This window comes from Colletotrichum higginsianum, chromosome 1, assembly GCF_001672515.1.
Source record: "Colletotrichum higginsianum IMI 349063 chromosome 1, whole genome shotgun sequence".
NCBI classification, from domain to species: Eukaryota; Fungi; Ascomycota; class Sordariomycetes; order Glomerellales; family Glomerellaceae; genus Colletotrichum; species Colletotrichum higginsianum.
Genome location: NC_030954.1, coordinates 1,569,474 through 1,587,728, shown reverse-complemented (window position 1 = coordinate 1,587,728; position 18,255 = coordinate 1,569,474). Strand labels below are relative to the sequence as shown.

Genomic DNA, 18,255 nt, shown 5'->3' with positions numbered 1-18,255 from the left:
TGCCCCCTCGTCCAGCTCTGCCAAACCCATGTCCTCTGGCCCCACTAGCACGCGTGCCGCACAGCAGCATGATGCAGCAAGTCACTACCGAAACGGCTCAAGCCAGTGGCGTCGATTTGGGATGCTACTAGTGGAGGGTTCGGATTGGGTGAATGAATGTTCAAAGGGTCAGGACCACTCACATTTTTCGCGACTCCATAAGCAGTCGCTCGCTGCACATCTGACCCCTGGGTAAGTACGTGTTGGCGCGTGCAACCGAAGCCCCGTAAATTGCCACTTTCACCAACAGCAGGTAGAAATTCCTTCCCCTCTACCAGCGTAAAAGTCGTTGGGTTCGCCACAGACAGTACATACAATGTACAGAGTCTCCGGACACGCACTAGGTCTTATCCTGGGCATCCGGACGAACATTTGGTCCAACGGGTTGGTCCCGGGCACCCATGGGGGCTTGCCGGCTCAGCGGCTCGGGTAGGAGAAGGTTGATCAGTCTTCAAAATACTCCACTCGCAAGCGACCAAACCCTCATTTTCACCTTGACGCTGAAATAGGCAATCTATCAATCATGTAACTTTATTGGTCGTCGGGGGCAAACCCCGACTTAAGAAATGTACATTAAGGTATACTCATGTATGGAATGTGAGCAAGGCTTTGTGCCTCCCCTGTCGTCCTGGGCCCATGCAGAGAAACCAAACTCCGTCACAGCGTCGGTCAGTTGCTGCTTCCTGGGGTCTTCTTACATGGGATAGCCGCACTCGGTCGCGTCGCCCTGCGTGCAGAAAGTCATCTGAACTGGCTCCGACCTCACTCCTCTGGCAACCATTCTTTCCCTGAACTCGGCCAGTCTCGGCGCCGCGTCGTACTGGCTTCTGTTACGTCCCGAGGAATCCTGCCTGCCCGACCACAACACCTCGCCGGCCGCACTGGCCCTCGGCCAAAGAATCCCGTCGATGCTAATAGGATCAATCGACTCACTCCAAGCCGCCACTTCGCCTCCAAGCACGAGCTTTGCTTCCTCATCGGTCAGGTTTGCCCTGGGGTTGTGAGCATACATGAGTCGCCATCCCTTCGCCGGCGAGCACCAGTCGTTAAATGGGAAAAAGGTTTCAAATGCCAGCCCATTGTCGAAGTTCATCCAGTGTCCTCGGCCGCAGTCGGCGTACTGTCTTGTCAGTAAGCTAGCCACCGATCCCAAGATTACCTACTCACCCAGTAGTTATAGTTGCTGTCGATTACTTTGTGGCCTCTGCTTGTCAAAGTCTTGACAGAGTCGCCTCCCAACCATGACTGGATCACCACGTCGTTGCCAAGAGTGATGTTCCACTCGAGCGGCATCTCTTCCCATACAAACGGTACAAGTCCATGCTTGCGGATTCGCGCGTGGTTCTTGTCCATGAACTTCTGCAGAAGAGGCTGCAAGACCTCGCTCGAGTTAGACCTGATACCCTCGTCCAGCATCGAGTCGTTCTTGTTCAGCTCATCGCCACCAGTGTGGAAGTATGCCGAGTAGGGGCTGACTCTTGGCAGGAGGTCATCAAACAGCTTGTCCAAGAAATCATCAACCCTGGTATCGTTCATTTTGAAGGCACCGCAAGGCGGCTCCACGCACCACCAGTGGTATGGCTTCTCATTGTAGGCAACAATAAGCTCAGGGTATGCAAAAGAGACAGAGCCTATGTGGCCTGGCATGTCGATCTCGATGATCGGCTCGATCCCACGGTGGACTGCATATTCTTGGATCTTCACTAGGTCCTCTGGTGTGTAGGATAAACCCTTCCGGTAGGCGCCCTTCGCAGACAGATCAGGCATCGCAGGAATGTCGAGTGGCCATGATTGTGAGTCCGTGACATGGATGTGGATTCGATTGAGTTTGTTCCAAGACATGGCGTCGATAACCCTCATGATGTCTTGTACCGGAAAGAAGTTTCGCGCCACATCGATAAGAATGCCACGGTGGGAATACTCTGGCGCATCTTCGATCGCAACGGGTGCCAGCGGGGTATACCAGGAAGTGCCCGACGTGTGCTGGTAGAAGAGTTGAACAAACGTCTCGAGCCCTCTCAGAACGCCCGTAGAAGACTTGGCTACGAGTGTAGCCGAGCCGTCCACCGTAACATTCAACGCGTACGATTCATCGAACTCGCCGGCAGCTGGCTTGAATTTGTTTGGGTTGTCCTCGCCGGTTTGTGTAATCTGCAACGAGTTGATCGATTTCTTGTCCGTCGCATAGACGTCCGGCTCGAACTCGCTGTTTTTCTTGTGGAACTTCCATGGGACAAAGTTCTGCTGGAAGATGGCGCCCATGGCGCGTGAAACACCACCCTGTACGATGTCTTTGCTATTGAAGGTCGATCCTGGAGCTGGGTTGTAGCCATAAGTGTAGGGCAGCTGCACGTTAAAGAAGGTCTCAGTATGCTGTGTCTCGTTGTCGGGGGGGTTGGGAGTGGGAAGCCAGCGTACAGATCCCCCATTGTATGTGATTTCCAGTGTTTGGCTTATGAAAAGAACACTTTTGCCAGTAGAGAGTTTTTTGGGGGCTGGCCAGATACCAGCATTGACCGGTGACAGCGTAAGGGAGAGGGGGAGGAAGACGATCAAGAAAGCGGGCAGCATGTTGAGAAGAATGGAATGGGGGTTGCGTGTGAGTAAGGAGGGGGGTTTCAGAGAAAAAACAAAGAGATTTTGACCAAAAAAACAAGATCAGGCTGGGACCAAGACTATTTTATATGAGTTAGGGTATTGAAGGAAGGCGCAGTCGTGCTTGCGCTGTGTTTGGCTTGTTTCTAGCTTCTGGCCCAGGAGGAAAGAGAGACCGCGCAGCCACCGACAAACACAACGCCGACTGTTCTGTGTCACCTTTGAGCTGCAGGAGAAGACTGAATACGAGAACGCAGCAACAGTTGTCACGGCCGTTCTCTGTAGGTGTCGTTGCCTTCTTCGTGGATACAGTGCAGCCAGTCTAGATGACGGGTGGTGGTTGGGAACAAGGCTGGCCAATGGGCGGTGCGGTGCAATGGTGTGGCGACAATCCGCGGAGCAACGTTACGTCAAACTTCGAGGTTGACCGAGTCCGCTCGATAACCCACACTAGGGACTGCAGAAGACGGGAGGGGGGCTGGTTGATTGTGGAGGATATCCTCGGGATGGACCGGTTTAATAGGGCTTTGCAAGAAAAAGAAACAGTATGATCTGGAACTTGGAAGACCGGCAAGCAGGCCTTACAACGTGATCGCAGCAGTCCGACGTTGCTGTGCTGGGGAATGGTACGATCCAACATGCCTGGTCTCCTCCAGCTCCTGGAATGTAGAATAATAGGTCAGGTAGTGATTCGTCAATGGTAGGCAATCGACAGGGAATATGCCTTGAAGACAGCTTGAAGCGCAGGGCGATCACTATCCATTATAGCGGCTGTGCCCTTCTTTGATACCAGTACAACGTCGGGGGAGTACATCGAGCGGAAATAGGGTAGGCGCAGTCGATAAGTAAAGACGGCTTGCCAAAAGTGTTGGGATGGTTTCTGAAAATCACTGGGAGTGTCTCTTAGGATGGAAACACCTGGCAAAGGAAGACAGGACAATGATATCGGAAGTGCCCAAGCTCAATCCAGACAAGGCGGGAAGACGATGCGGAGAGGGGCAGATTGGAGGAGAAGCCGAGTCAGTGTAACCAACAGCTGGGCAGCAAGGGGCGGGGAACGCCACCGGCTGCCAATCAACTCTAAAAACCGGCCAATAAACAGGCGGAAAGCTCTGAGCTTGGACTGCTTGTCTCCTGTTGAATCAAGACGCCAAGGATGAGGTACAGACTCGGTCTCGCAACCGCAAACTTGGCCTTTGCCTGAAATACGAAATATCTTCTGGAAAATGCACCCACTCCAGATGAAAATCTTACTGCTACCAGAGTAGCTTTTCGATCGGGGATCAATGATGCAGGGTCAGGTTTCTGTAGTTTCTGAAAGCTGTGATAACCCCTTACAAGTAAAAAGCCAAGGTAAGGCTCAGAGCCAAGCGCCTAATACATAGGTACCTAGGTAGAATTGATAGGTAGGTAGTGCATGAATGATAGCCCCCAGCGGTTGGCCAGCGCCGTAGAGTTGCAACGCTTGTATCCCTCATTCCCATCAACTCCAATCCATCTTATCAAACTTCCGTTCCGTGAGAAGCTGACAAGTTTCGGACTTTCAACCGGGATATGCACCTGATGTCCCGGCTGCGCTGTAGCGTGTCGTCAAAGGTAGGTATCTGGCAGTCCGCGTCTCAACATCCAGGTATTGACAGCCCGTCGCCCCCATTACGGCAGCCAGAAACGTAAGAAACAAACTCTTCCACTCACTCCTTCGTTGTTTTTGCCTGCCAGACCTCCGGAACAGCCACCACTTTGTGGACATGTAGGAAGCATTACTTTAGTAATTACTAAAGATTCCCAGTGTATTGTATCGGCCATGAGCTGAAATAGTCCCTGGTATCATCATCGGAATGTGTTAATCGAAGGAGGGGATTCAATTTTTAGCGATAGCCTAGGCTGGTCGTGACGACTACTTGATGGCGCCTTCAGGTGCGACACCGGATTGAGGCTGGAGGGAGCGCCGTTGCGCTGAATAATATGCCTGGACAAGGTAGTCAAGCCACACTTGGAATCCGCCCGAAGGTGGTTGACTACCACATAATTTCGGCATACCTACAGAGTACCTTAGGTATATGTGACTCACGTGATCTTTCTAGGAATCGTTATCCAATCAGAGACACTTTTATGGGTCTTCCGCTGAATTCTCCGTCATCTCCAAGAACGTTCTCTGGCTCACGTACCTGTGTCCATTCACTTCCTCCATCATACACAACATTCTCTTGTTGCTTGTGTGGACCTGCAACGACCTATCTCCCGCAACGATCGCTTGCCTACTATATACCCAAAAGCAAGCAACACACCACTATTGCGCGCGTTTCGCATCGACACCGTCGACAGTACTTCCCGGCGCTGTTACTGCCGATTTTTATCACCGACTAGCAACGCGTCTCGCCTTCCAACTCTCCCCCAAACACACCGAACCACGATTCGCATTTACACCCGAAGCTTGACGCGATACTTGCCGTAACGGCGCCAATTATCATGACCGTCCAAGTCGTTCTCAACACCCCGCTGGCGGATGCCTTGAGCGCCGCCATCCAGCCAAAGCTCGTCGAGGCCGGCTGGGCATCAGGCTCTGACGACGATGCCGCGCTCGTCGAATACATCATCCTCATGCTCGTTAACGGTCGAACGCAGGAGCAGATCGCCACCGAGCTCTCAGCCGATCTTCTCGGTCTCGGTCCGGAAGATCCTGGCGCCATGGAATTCGCGGCATGGTTATTTCAACAGGCAGAACAAATTAACGCCCAACTGAATGGCTCCCAACCCGCAGGCAACGATGCCATGTCAGGCATGCCCCAGGGGAATGGCGACTTCGACACCGACATGGGTGCGAACGATGGAAATGAACTGAATGCGTCCGTCTCTCTCCTGGCCCCTGCAGCTCATCATTTACTAACCCACCGCAGTCCGACTGGCCCGCGCTCCATGCGAAACGGCCCTAATCCGAGAGGAAGCGCTCGCGAGAAGCGTATGCTCGGACACATGACCAAGGCCATGGATAGGTCAGGCGACTCAGTCCTTCACCGCGTTCGCGGCAACGACAGAATCAACTCCCATGCCCGTGGCCCCCCCACGGGCCCTAGGGGTGGCATGGGACGCGGCGGACGGTCGATGAATAACCGAGGTGTTAATATCCAAGCCGGTCTGAACGCAATGGCAGGCATGAACGGTCAGCATGGAGCACCCCCTGGGATGAACCCCATGGCTGCCGCTTGGGGGATGCCGCCGCAAGGTCAACCTTCGCAGATGGACCTTATGGCGATGATGGAACAACAGGCACAAATGATGTCTCAGCTTCAACAACAGCTCATGAACCAATCCGGTGGGCGAGGCGGACGCCGCGGAGGCAAGTCACTTTTCGACCGCACCCAAAACTCTCGTGGCGGTTTTGGAAACCGTCAGCAGCATCCCAGGGATAAACAAGATTCGGCAATGGGAGAAGGCGCCGAGGGAGACGATGTCGAAATGTCGCAATCAAAGCGCGAACCGCCTAACCCCGACGAAACTGTCTGCAAGTACAATCTCCACTGCACCAACAGGGAGTGCAAGTTTGCGCATCAATCCCCTGCGGCGCCACCTGGCACCACAGTCGACATCGGCGATGTGTGTACCTTTGGTGCTGCATGCAAAAACCGCAAGTGTGTCGGTCGCCACCCCTCTCCGGCGGCGAGGCTTGCTCACCAGAGCGAGCAAGATTGCAAGTTCTTCCCGAATTGTACGAATCCGAGGTGCCCCTTCAAGCACCCCGAAATGCCCTTATGTCGGAACGGCGCAGGGTGCACGACTTCGGGTTGCAAATTTACACATGTTAAGGTCAAGTGTAGATTCAACCCTTGCAAGAATCCTCATTGCATGTACACCCATGAGGAAGGCCAACAGGGTGTTTTCAAGGACAAAGTCTGGACTGCCGATGGAAGCAATGATCACGTCAGTGAGCGTCAGTTCGTGGACTCGAACGCCCCGGCGGAAGTGATACTTCCCGATTCAGAGAATGTGGCCAACCAGGAGCAAGGCAATGCTCAGGAGGTCATCAGTTAGGAGATTGTAAGGTTGCAGGAAATGGGGCGAAGCATACGCTGAATAGGCATATGCTAGGGATACACTAAAGAACAGGTTGTACCATGCAAGAAGCGTTGCTTCCCGTGGAGGGGTTCACCTTTAAAAAACGAAGAGGGGATGGGGTGAAGAATTTGGCCAAGCGCGGGATGACGTCTCACATCGGAAGTGTGCTATACCCTAGGAGGATGATTGCGAATTCACTCGACTCTGGGGCCGCCACGGGCTTCTCGGGAAGGAGGGGGCCAGAGACAGCGGCGGGATGGGAGCGGCGACTTCTTGTATGATAATTGGACGATGATGTATGGCCAAAGCGGTACGGCACTTTCGGCGTTTGCGGGTGCAATGGTTCTATTCATGTATAGACGTGGCTCCGGGCAAGCCGGCACGATACAAGCCCAGGGAGGATCTCGAGATTATGGGTCCCTGAGAGCGTCTGGGGCGACGAATGCAGTTGTTCTGGCCTCGTCTGACGTTTCCATTGCTTGCCTTCGATGTCGTAGACACTGTGCGTCAATAACGAAGCCTATAACTTTCGACCAGGAGCTCATTATCAATGTAATGCGAGCCGACTTCTTGGTTCCTACACAGGCCACTGATTGTGAAAAGATGTCAGATGAACAAGAACCAATGAGGAAAGCAATGGAATGCAACGATTGAGGGAAAAGGGAGATGATTGATGTTGATTCTATACGGTGGGGCGAAAGCTTCCCCGGTCCAAGTCCCTTCCCTTACGCTGTTCGCCACAGGAACCCCAACCCATGCCGTAACGCCACTTTGTATCCGTACCACCAACAAGTTGAACGGCCGACGATCCCGATTTCCCTCTTCTCCGAACCATTGCTTGCTTCCCTCCCACTCGATGGTTTCAAGAAGAGCCGACGATGCATTCATGGCTTTACTGAGGACCTACCACTCTCAGAGGTTCTGTCGCGTGGCGGTCCGCGGCGCCCGAGGCGGCGGCGGCATCCTCCGGCCGGCGCACTTCTCGACGAGCTCATTTGCTCGACACCAAGCAGTGCCGGACTTGAGCCCCGATGCAGCGCCGAACCTCACGAAGGAAACACGAGTGCCGAAAGATGTCGCAGTTATCGGTGGCGGGATCACGGGCCTGACAACAGCGCACTACCTAGCGAAGCTGCTTCCCGAGACGTCCAACATCACCGTGTTCGAGGCGGCAGACCGGCTGGGCGGGTGGATCGATACGCAGGAGGTCGAAGTCGACGTGAAAGGTCAGAAGAACATTGTGCGCTTCGAGCGCGGGCCGCGGACGCTGCGCGGTATGGGGAAAGATACGTGGAGGTTTGACGATTTCGTCCTCTTTGACCTGGTAGGTTCTCGTGCGGTTCTTTCCTTTCCCTGAAGGCCCTTCATTGTTAACATGGATTCTTCCGCTGCTAGTTGAGAGACCTCGGCATGCACAGCGAGTATCTTGGCATTAAGTCCCCGCCGCGCTACATCTTCTACCCGGACCACCTCGTCAACATGCACCCGAAGAACGTCTTTAGCGAAGCCGCCTTCAAGGGCGTCATCCCGGGCTTCTTGACTCTTTTCTGGCGTCGTGCCAAGGCCCGCCGCGAGCCTGTCCCGTCGGACATGTCGGTCGCCGACTTTATACGTTTCGCCACGGGCCGCCCCGAGTTAACAGACAACCTCGCTTCGGCCATGATCCACGGTATCTGGGGTGGCGACGCCGACCGACTGAGCATGCGCAGCTTCATGCCCGGGCCGTGGTGGCGCTTCTTCCTGAAGGGAGAGCGTGACGACTGGGTCACTGTCCCGCGCAACGAGGAGAGCGTACTGGAGACATTGGCTCAGGATAAGGAGCTTCAGGGTTACGCGCGGGCTGCGCACAAGGATCAGCTCGTGTTTTTTGAAAATGGGTTGAGCAGCCTGCCGAACGCTCTTGAGAGGGGGCTGAGGCAGAAGAAGAACGTCACATTCAAGTTGGGTGAGCCTGTGACGAACCTGGGCTACGACCGCAAGACCGCCCAAATCTCGGTAAAAACTATTCCCTCTCCTTTCTCTCCAAGATTTCAACACTCGGCGTCAACTAACACACTGTCTCCCGCCCCTCAGCTCTCGACAAAGAATTCCGAATTTCCGACAAAGTTCGACAAAGTCATATCTACGACAACTAGCAACACCCTCGCCGCCGTGTCCAACAACGCCCTCCCTTCCCTCGCAGACTCTCCCAACGTGTCTATCATGGCTGTGAACCTCTGGTACCCGCAGCCCGGTCTGAACGCATCCCACCCTGGCGTCGGCTACCTGGTCCCGCGCGCCGTTGACACGAACCCGGAGGGCCTTCTCGGCGTCTTCTTTGACTCGGACGTCGTGCCACGCGCGCCTTCGGAGCCCGAAGGCACCAAGTTCTTCGTTCTCATGGGCGGTCACTACTGGGACAAGCGCACCAACTACCCGACTGAGGAGGAGGGCGTCGAGATGGCCAAGTCGGTCCTCGAGCGCCATCTTGGCATCCCCAAATCCCAACCCGCCTTCGCTATGGCAAGACTCGCAAAGGACTGTATCCCGCAGCACCACGTCGGCCACGGCGACCGTATGGGTCGCGCCGCCCAGGAGTTGTACACTGCCTACGGCGGAAAGCTCGCCGTTGCAGGCGGGTCGTACACCAGCATCGGCGTCACGGGCGGCATCCGCGCTGGCTACGACGTGGCTGTGCACATTGCTCAGTCGGCACAGGCGCACGTCGGCGACACCGGTCTCGCTCAGTTCCAAAAATGGCAGATGGACCTGGTCCAGGTGCCGCGGGAGCGCTTGAAGTCCATTGGGCGCGATATCGAGGAGAAGATCGGTTGGAGGAACTACCTCCGCTAAGAGGAGAGCCGGCCGGGAGCTCTCCTACCGGGACGTCACTGTACTATACACTCCTCCTGTAACATACGGGGCACGCAAATCTAGAGGGGGTTTCAATTTACGAGAATAAAAATAAAGATAAAATCTCCCATTGACGTGGTTCATACAGTAGTGTACTCTCCTGGCAGATGTCGTCGAATCATGCGTGTCAAGATTTCAGAGGGACGCTGGCGCTTTTAGGTCTGCATGTTTATTCAGAGGTATCACTGTGACCACCTTCCTGGTCATGGTAGGTCGGCTTTCTCTGAAAGCACTATCTTGGCGCGCCCTCCGCGGCATCCGAGTCTTTCGTCGTTCTGAGTACCCTTCCCTTGGTATCGCGACGCCTCTAGTAATGATAGAAGGAGAATGGAAAGAGAAAACAAAAGACAAGTGGCATCATCCACTGTGCTTGTTGGCCATGTATGTACATCTGCGGGCGACAAGTTGCCCCTGATCGACTGTTCCATATGCTTCTTAGTCCGTATGCTAGCATTGGACACTGGTGTCAGTATTTAGTCAAGCACCAGAGGCGCCTGCTTGCTTCCTCCGCTGCTCCTGTTGCTTCCCTGGCTCACGCTCGTGGGCTGCGTGCCGAAAGACTGGTTTGCGGAAAATGTCTGACTCGACTGTGTCTGTGCCTCCTGAGTCAACGGTGCCTCGCTGATGTCTCCAGTTACAGCGTATGCCCGCACAGCGTCGTCAAGCCTCGTAAGCAGTTCCATGGTGCTGGGTCCCGGCTGGGCAGCTGCGCCCGTCGTAAGACCCCTCCATCCGTCGCCATGTGACTCCCAGATCCTCTTCAGGACCCTATTAAACCCCTCGTCAGGGGGGGCGGGCCCCCCCGGTATTGTGCGAGAGAAATTCCACCACACCTCGCTGCGCCGCAGCTTGCTTCGGATTTCTAGTACAAGTATTCGTGGTTGACCGTTCGTGCTGGGGAGAGTATAACGGAGTGCGATCCAATCAACGGATCTTGGAAAGATCTCAAGACGCCCTTGGTTTGTTGTTGCCAAAGGCTCCCACTTCGACTCGATGTTGTCGAGAGTTCTCAGGATGGGCAGCAACAATGGCATATATACTAGTAGTGCTTTCAGACCGTTCTGGGTATTGACGAGAGTCGTGAGCAGATCGAGCACTCTCAAGTGCGGGTTTCCCCTTTCCAAGGACATCCGGATGTCGCTCTTGGCTAAATCGAGGGACACCCGCCACCGTTGGGGCTTTTGTGTACTGCCACTCTCGCCGGGCATTATCATGTCGCTATATGTGAAAATGACTTGCTTGAGACTAACTTTCTCGCATCTGACGTCGCCTCGTGCCTTGCCCATGGCCTCAAGGAAACCTACGAGGCGGTCAATGGAGTTTACGTGGGTTGTTAAAGTCTCCAGGATCGGCTGTCCGATTGATTGGCGAATCCGAAAGATGAATTCGCCTTTCTTGGGACTGAAAGACACGTCCCGGTCGATGCGGCCTTTGAGCAGCGCAAATTTCGCTTTATCTTTGACTCTGACAGCGGCGTCGACCACAGTGTTGAGTCGGATGTTCTCAAGCACCTCGACGGCTGAGAGGGAGTTGTCATGCTGGTCAAGTGTCACTGAGGGTTGAGGTAGAAGCCCCCTGAACTTCACTTCGATTTGGTCCTGAGCCCAAGACAAACTGTTGTTGCTCGAACGATATAGGGCATCCTTGGAGGTATCATGTGCGCTGCTGGTCTCTGATGGTCGCAATATTTGTGACAGTTTGAGGATGAGAGACGGAAGCCGGACTTGCTGTGGCAGCGAATAGTTCGTGGATTCCTTCGTCAAATGTTTGACCTCTTTTTGGTGCAAATCTTCTAGATCGGTAGCTTGAGCAATGATGCCGGTAACAAAGAGGGTCAAATTCGACCAGAAAGAGTCGTCCAGGTCGGGCTGCCCTCGGGTGAGCTCTAGCTTGGTTTGAAACTTGATCGGACGTCCCGGCGTGTTGCGGTTGCTATGTTTGTCAGCCACACTCTGTGGGTAGGGTTGATATGGACAACAACTCACATTTCAAGCAACCACCATTCATCACCGCTCAGGCTCAATGACACCATCACATACCATTCCTGGCCTAGACTTTGACGCTGGAGAAAGATGGTCTGGAAACCTTCGCGAGTCCGGATGATTTGCTTGATCTCTTCACTTCCAATCGGGCTTTTGCAAGTCTTCCAGCCCACGCTCCGTCCTCTGCGGTTGAATTCTTCGATGACATAGCCCCACCTGATGTTTTCCAGGCAGATAACGCCATCCTCGGCGGGGTCCTTGCCGCCATAGTTGAGTCGATTCTCGCCGTTGAGAGAGTACTTGGTATGGGGCTTGATGGCCGCAAAGCCGGTCACCGGTTGTACGATGAGGGTGACATTGTCCCGCGAGCCAAGTTGCATACCCAAGCACGATTCCATCGGCTCTGTTCGTGAGATCTTGAGAGTCATGGAGGACTCTCTTTTCACGAACCGGGGATATGATAGAAGCTTGGCATGGATTGAGGAGAGGATATGCTCCACGTGCCGGGCAACAGCAGTCTTGAGCAGATCCTCGGCACACAAATTGTCGACGTCGAACGGTAAAAAGACGTCTTTGACCTCCTTGTTGTCGCGATACCACCGCGCAACTAAGCGACTGGAATGCTTCGGATCGGTCTGCCCGTTGGTCCTTTTCGCGCTATTGACAGCAACCATAACCCAGCTCTTGGGCCCGTTGGGGCCATACCGAGCGGTCCAGTATTGGAGGGCCAAAGCTCGGTTGAGGGGTTCGACCATTAATGTTCCGGTCCATGTGCTGCGGCTCAGCTCGATCGCTTGTCGTCGGAGTTCGTTGATCTTGTGCGTGAGGACGAACTCGTGGAGGAATTGATAACACCCCTCCAAGCCGTCTTGACCCAGAATCTCGTTGACACGTAGTTCGAGGTATGACACCAGGGTGTCAGAAAGCTTGCTCGAGGAAGGCGAGAAGGAAAACCGGAAATCGATGAACCAAAATTGCCTCGTAAAATCCTCATCGGCGATGGTCAGGTCCACCTCAAATTCGCCCTTCACCTTAAAAGTGACTCTGCCCGAGTGTATGGTATAGTCCTTGAATTGATGTGGTATCTTGTCGTAGTCGTCCAGGTTCAGGCGCAGAGACAGCATGGTGTTGAGATCGTCGATCCATTTCAGCTGTTCCTCCGGTGTTAATGGCGGCGGTGGAATATAACCCGGCTGTGCAGCGTTAGCAGAGAGTGTCTACGAGACAATGGGGTAAGCTGACCTCGGGGATCCATGATGCTTCACCAGTTGTCAGAACCTGCAGGGCAGTCTTAAGATCAGGGTTGGGAAGCCGCGCTGAAATGAGGGATCGCTTCAAATCGATCAGCAAGTCCTGGCAGAAGTCGAACAGCATCCGCTTGGAATCGATGTGCGCCTTGATGTCGATTAGCTTGCTGACAGCCTCCGCGTTCCTGCTCCAGTCCGTAATGACGAGTGCTTTGACCCATTTGGAATGCGCATCTTGGGCAAACTTGAGCATGAGCATCTTTTTCCTTTTGTTCCCTTCTGACATGTCATCCGGGATGTCGGTGCCATTGGGTGTGTTCCCGTTCACAGCTGGTGGAGCCCACTTGATAGCGGCCATGTCCATGATCGTCTTCTCCAAGTCTTCGTGGGTGCGCTGCGCAAGCCGCGAAACGATCATTGACAAGGGGATGTATCCTTGCGTGATGTGCACAATCTCCTCCGGTAGGTCATTCATCCTCGGCTTTTGTTGTAACGTGAGGCCGGTAGACATTTGGGGTTGCTGCTTGCCTTTCGCGTCGGAGGCGCCGTTCGCCATGTCGTCTGTCGCCGGGGCATCATCGGCCGGTGCCTTGCCCTTGTTCGGCGACGGCTGTCCCTCCATCTTCCCACCATTGACACCGTTGGTCTTCAGGTCTCTACTATGACTCAGGTGTGTTCCATTCAGGCCTCCATTCTCCATGGTGACGATTCCAGGCATCGGGGGAGGGCCCTTCCTGCCTCGTTGCCTGCCTCACGATCGGCCCTCCAAAACCTGAGCTGGTGCCGTTCCTCTCTGACAGCAGACAGATTCTCGGTCGTCCAAGAGGCTGCGACGGACTAGCGACAGATGATGATAGGGGCTGATCCCGTTGCTAGGTGGCTGCGAGATGGGATGCAGTCATCGGCGCCAGATGCGCAAGCCGGTAGAGTAGCGCAATCGCATCAACTGAGAAACCCAAATGGCCAGGCGAGACTCGATGCGTAAATGTGTTGTTTGTCGCGTTGAGGTTCGTAGTTGGCAGGCGCAAGCGTGGTGTCGTAGGAACACGATAAAATCGTAACCCAAGGAAACGACCTAGCGTCGATCGTTGATGGGGGAGATCGCGGTATCAAAGTCGGGAACTGGTCCCCCGTCGAAAGACAAATTGCAGGTCGGGGAATCTGAAATACGCACGGCTCGAATCGGTGATGGTTGGTGAGGGCGCGATTAGGATCGATAGTCGGCTGCTCGATGATAGGGAAGGTGGTGTTGCGAAGGCGAGAGAGCGTGCAGCTAGCCAGACAAGCAGGGCAGGAACGAGGACAGGGTGGGTGCAACCTAAACCTTTTGCATTTTTCTCGGACAGGCGTCAACAGCCGGCTGTCTCTGCATAGTACGGATAGGTACTTTCGTCCTGCTCAGCGTGTCATGTGACCTTCACCGTCCACGCTTCCCCCACTGCGGTGACTGGTCCCCTGGCGAAGGACTACAATAACCCACTAACCTTATCTTATCGACTCAATAACTGGAAGCAAAAGATACCAACTACGAGCAGTGGTCTCATTTCATCCACGATTAAGTACCTATCTAGGTGGATAGGTGATGATTGGAAGGTGTGTAACCATAGGCCTGTTACAAGTTTGCAGCCAACAAGTCTTTTTTTCTTTCCGGGTTTTCACATTAATTGAGTTGTGAAAGGCAAGATAGCCAGCCTGGGTAGTCGAAGAGCCCCAAATAATGACGTCCGCCTGAGTACCTGTGAGGTACCTTGACCCTGACTAATTCGCAGTGAGGGACTAGAACTCTCACGTCAATTCAGGTATCCAGACGCCTATTCCTTACTCTACCCACATCCCTCTTTTTTTTTTTTCCTTTTTTTCTTCAGCAGAAGGGAAAACTGTTGTTGTCATTGGAAACGTGAATCTCATTGATTTTCTATCCTCCCTGACCCAGCCAATTAAAGCAAGGAAAATTCCATCATCCTACCAGTATTCGCCCGTAGGTTTTACCCCTGGCTTCCCTTGTTTATGTGATCTCCTTTGAGATTAGCACCCTCCCGTCGATGGATATAATACGTTGCGCATGCAGCAAAAGTAGTAGTGCAGGGGATATCGCAGATACATGGCTGAGGCATGGGTTGTTTTTGTAGTGGAGTTGGTATGATAGGGGTGTAGGTGCTCAGCTGCTCATAAATATCATTTAGAGTCAATTCACTCTATGTGTGTATGGTAGCTACGCTAAACGCGCGTATAGTGACTTACAACTTGTTGGGAGCAGCTTGAGCAGAGGTTGTAGGCCACTGGTAACCGGCCGCATCACTGAATTTGTATCCATAGGAAGAAGTGAAGTCATCGAGAACTGCGGGGCCACGGGATCCTGTTGGATGAGTTAGCTAAACGACCGACCAAAGAAACATCACAAACCCTCACCATAGGGGTATTCCATGGGAATGATCTCCTTGTTGTCGTCCAGGTAGTGGAGAAGAGGAGTGAAGATTCTCCAGCTGGCATCCAGCTCGTCATCACGGACGAAGTTGGAGTGGTCGCCCTTGAGGCAGTCCAGAATCAGCGACTCGTAGGCCTCGGGGATCTTGAGGTCAGAGAAGCGGCGACGGTAGGTCAGGTCAAGCTCGGTAACCACAGTCTGCATGCTGAGACCAGGCAGCTTGGAGTTCATCTTGACATAGACGCTCTCGTTGGGCTGAATGCGCATGACAAGCTCGTTACGGGGAATGTCCTTAAAAATGCCCGAGGTAACGTCCTTGAACTGGATACGAATCTCGGTCTTCTGCTCGTTGAGAGCCTTGCCGGCCTTCATTATGAAGGGAACGCCGTCCCAGCGCTCGTTCTTGATGTAGGCGACGAGGGCACAGAAAGTGGGACACCTGGAATCTTTAGGGACAGTATCATCCTCCTTGTATGAGGGCTTGCTGCCGTCCAAAGACTTGCCGTACTGGCCGATGATGACGTTCTTGGGCTCAATGGCGGTCATGGCGCGGAGGACGCGGACCTTCTCGTCACGGATATCCTCAGAGGCGAAGGAGATAGGACGCTCCATGGCGAGCAAGGTGAGAACCTGAAGCAAGTGGTTCTGCATGACGTCGCGGATGATACCAAACTCGTCGAAGTAGCCGCCACGGCCCTCGGTGCCGAAGGGCTCCTTGAATGAGATCTGAACGTTGTCGATGTTCTGTCTGTTCCAAGTGGAACCGAAGAAGGAGTTGCCGAAGCGGAGGATGAGAATGTTCTTGACCATCTCCTTGCCGAGGTAGTGATCAATGCGGTAGAGCTCATCCTCCTTCCAGTCGGGCTCCAAAGACTTCTGCAGCTCGCGGGAGCTGGCAAGGTCCTTGCCGAAGGGCTTCTCAATCTGCAATCGATTTCATGTTAGCGAGCCAGTACTCATCTCCAGGGGAGAGGGGGGGGATGGTACGTACAACAACGCGCGCAATACCCTTGGTGGGGTAGCAGCACTTCTTCAGGTGCTGGGAGACAATGGTGAAGACACTGGGGGGGAGAGCCATGTAGAAGAGACGATGAGTCTCGGGCTTGCCCTGCTCGAGGTCCTCGAGATGTCTGGTCAGGTTAAGGAATGAGTCGTCCTTGTCGTACTGGCCGGAAACGTAGGTGCAGAGGTTGCAGAAGTCGTTGAGCTGCTGCTCAATCTCCTTCGTGGGTGTCTTCATGTAAGATCTGATGCGGCGGATGTATTCCTCGTGATCCATCTTTGTCCGCGCATATCCGACAATCTTGATATCCTTGGGAAGAAACTGGTTTCGGTACTGTTTGCGCCGGTTAGCTCGCCAAGTCCGCGGGGATGACATCTCAGTGCGGGCCGGCAGATCGTACCAGACCAAACAACGCAGGGTACTGGAAAGAAGGTCAGCAAGTTGTCAGGCCATGAAGGCATGATGGTTTCTTACGGTCTTCTTCTTCGCCAAATCTCCGGAGGCACCGAGAACGACGATGACGGTGTTCTCCTTGAGCTCCATGGAACTGTAAAACCCGCGCTCGAGTCAGCCAAACTTGAGTTCGAGCGAAAGACGGTGTTCATTGCGACTGCACTACAAGAACATTGTCTGTTTGCGGGCAGTCGGTGGGCGAGACTCCGGGGTCGCAGAGAACAGCAAAACGGCATCTTGGTGGGGTAAGGAGGGCGGGGTGACATACGCTGCGGCGGAGCTGAGGTCGGCCATGATGAAGGAAGTCGGTGGTGAAGCGGCTCGACTATGGGTATTCTTTTGGTGCGGAAGGTGTATAGAAGAGAGGGGATGAAAACGCCTCGGTAGCAGGAAACAAGAGTTAGCAAGCAAATGGCAGAAGAGCGAGTTGGGAAGGTTTTGGGAAGAGATGCTGGGCGGGATCCGGGACGGATGGATTGGGGTATTTAGTAATGACGAAGCACAGATGTACCTCACCTTTGAGGTAGGGGTGCGCAGAGAGAGATATGGGGACAGGCCTGTGCGGATTAGGGTGGGCTACAGGTATGTATCTGGCACCACAGCTAGACACGGTAACAAAGGAACAGAGAGGGAGGAGGGGAGGTCTTGGGAACGGGTATGGTAGGTAATGTACGCAAACAAAGTCGCGGCTAGAGCAGACGGCCAATAGCGTAAAGGGTAGGTACGGTACTTATTTAGCTGAGATCACGTCGACGTCCTGCTTCTCTGGCACTCAGGCGGAGGCTTACTCACAGTTACACCTCACTTACGGTGCTTCCTCGCTAGCGGTAGCGCGGGAGGGACGCTACATGGATGAGGAGTACTTGTCGAAATCGCAGCTGCACCGCGGTTCGCCTTTGTGCGCTTGGAAGCGAGCAGTCAGTGGGTAAGCTCACCTGTACCGACCTACTTCCCAGCGAACTTGACTTGTACCTGCCCACTTGCCTATCGAGTGAGGCTTGCCTTCCTACCTATTTAAAACAGCGCCCGCACTCGCCGGACTGTCGCTGACGGAGCTGTGGAGAGCCAGGAGTTCGGCGCACGGGGACGAACGAAGGATTAGTGAGCATGCCGGCGTCAATGAATTTTTCCATTGGTTTTCCATGCTTCAATGAGAGGACGAGCCTCCCGTTCAAGTCGTCGGGGTTTCTATCTCATGTTGCCGACTTGGATTCGGGACTTGAACAGGGTTGATGTCAATGGAGGGGGGCGGAGGGGCACTTCTCGGTATTGTCGATGAATTGTTGAGCGGCTGCCGGAGATTCACACGTATCTATCGGCCTTAAGCTTCCCGCGTCCACCGTCTGCGAGACTATGACCAAGAGCAGATCCCTCAAACCTCGTAGTCAGAGCTTCCTGGCATAGCTCCGGTGCACAGAGTCAGTCATGCCCACTGCGGCCTTGATCCGTCCGGCGCTGACGGCATCAATTGGGTCTGACGCACAATGCTTGCCCCTCCGTCGCTAACCAACATGTAAGCGGACAGACTTGACTAGTGGACGTCGGTTTTCAAGGGATGATTACGGC

The 18,255-nt window shown here is 54.0% G+C and overlaps 4 protein-coding genes across 4 annotated transcripts; 2 read left to right on the top strand and 2 right to left on the bottom strand.

The window, feature by feature from the left end:
- Positions 1 to 733: 733 nt before the first annotated feature.
- On the bottom strand, positions 734 to 2,610 carry CH63R_00487 (Beta-hexosaminidase; the record flags this gene model as incomplete). Its single annotated transcript, XM_018295462.1, has 2 exons — positions 734 to 1,159; positions 1,207 to 2,610. 2 exons carry the CDS (start codon positions 2,608 to 2,610, stop codon positions 734 to 736), a joined length of 1,830 nt encoding a protein of 609 aa, XP_018163824.1.
- Positions 2,611 to 5,103: 2,493 nt separating this feature from the next.
- CH63R_00486 (Nuclear polyadenylated rna-binding protein nab2) lies at positions 5,104 to 6,663 on the top strand (the record flags this gene model as incomplete). Its single annotated transcript, XM_018295461.1, has 2 exons — positions 5,104 to 5,480; positions 5,532 to 6,663. 2 exons carry the CDS (start codon positions 5,104 to 5,106, stop codon positions 6,661 to 6,663), a joined length of 1,509 nt encoding a protein of 502 aa, XP_018163823.1.
- A 697-nt stretch (positions 6,664 to 7,360) lies between these two features.
- Positions 7,361 to 9,519, top strand: CH63R_00485 (protoporphyrinogen oxidase; the record flags this gene model as incomplete). The annotated part of the gene is made up of 3 exons (XM_018295460.1): positions 7,361 to 8,011; positions 8,083 to 8,682; positions 8,761 to 9,519. The coding sequence occupies 3 exons, from the start codon at positions 7,361 to 7,363 to the stop codon at positions 9,517 to 9,519; spliced, it is 2,010 nt and encodes a 669-aa protein (XP_018163822.1).
- Positions 9,520 to 10,052: 533 nt separating this feature from the next.
- CH63R_00484 (Mediator complex subunit MED14) lies at positions 10,053 to 16,983 on the bottom strand (the record flags this gene model as incomplete). The annotated part of the gene is made up of 10 exons (XM_018295459.1): positions 10,053 to 11,511; positions 11,565 to 12,754; positions 12,804 to 13,464; positions 13,983 to 14,081; positions 15,050 to 15,164; positions 15,212 to 16,157; positions 16,225 to 16,569; positions 16,637 to 16,657; positions 16,711 to 16,783; positions 16,958 to 16,983. 10 exons carry the CDS (start codon positions 16,981 to 16,983, stop codon positions 10,053 to 10,055), a joined length of 4,935 nt encoding a protein of 1,644 aa, XP_018163821.1.
- Between the last annotated feature and the right edge of the window lie 1,272 nt (positions 16,984 to 18,255).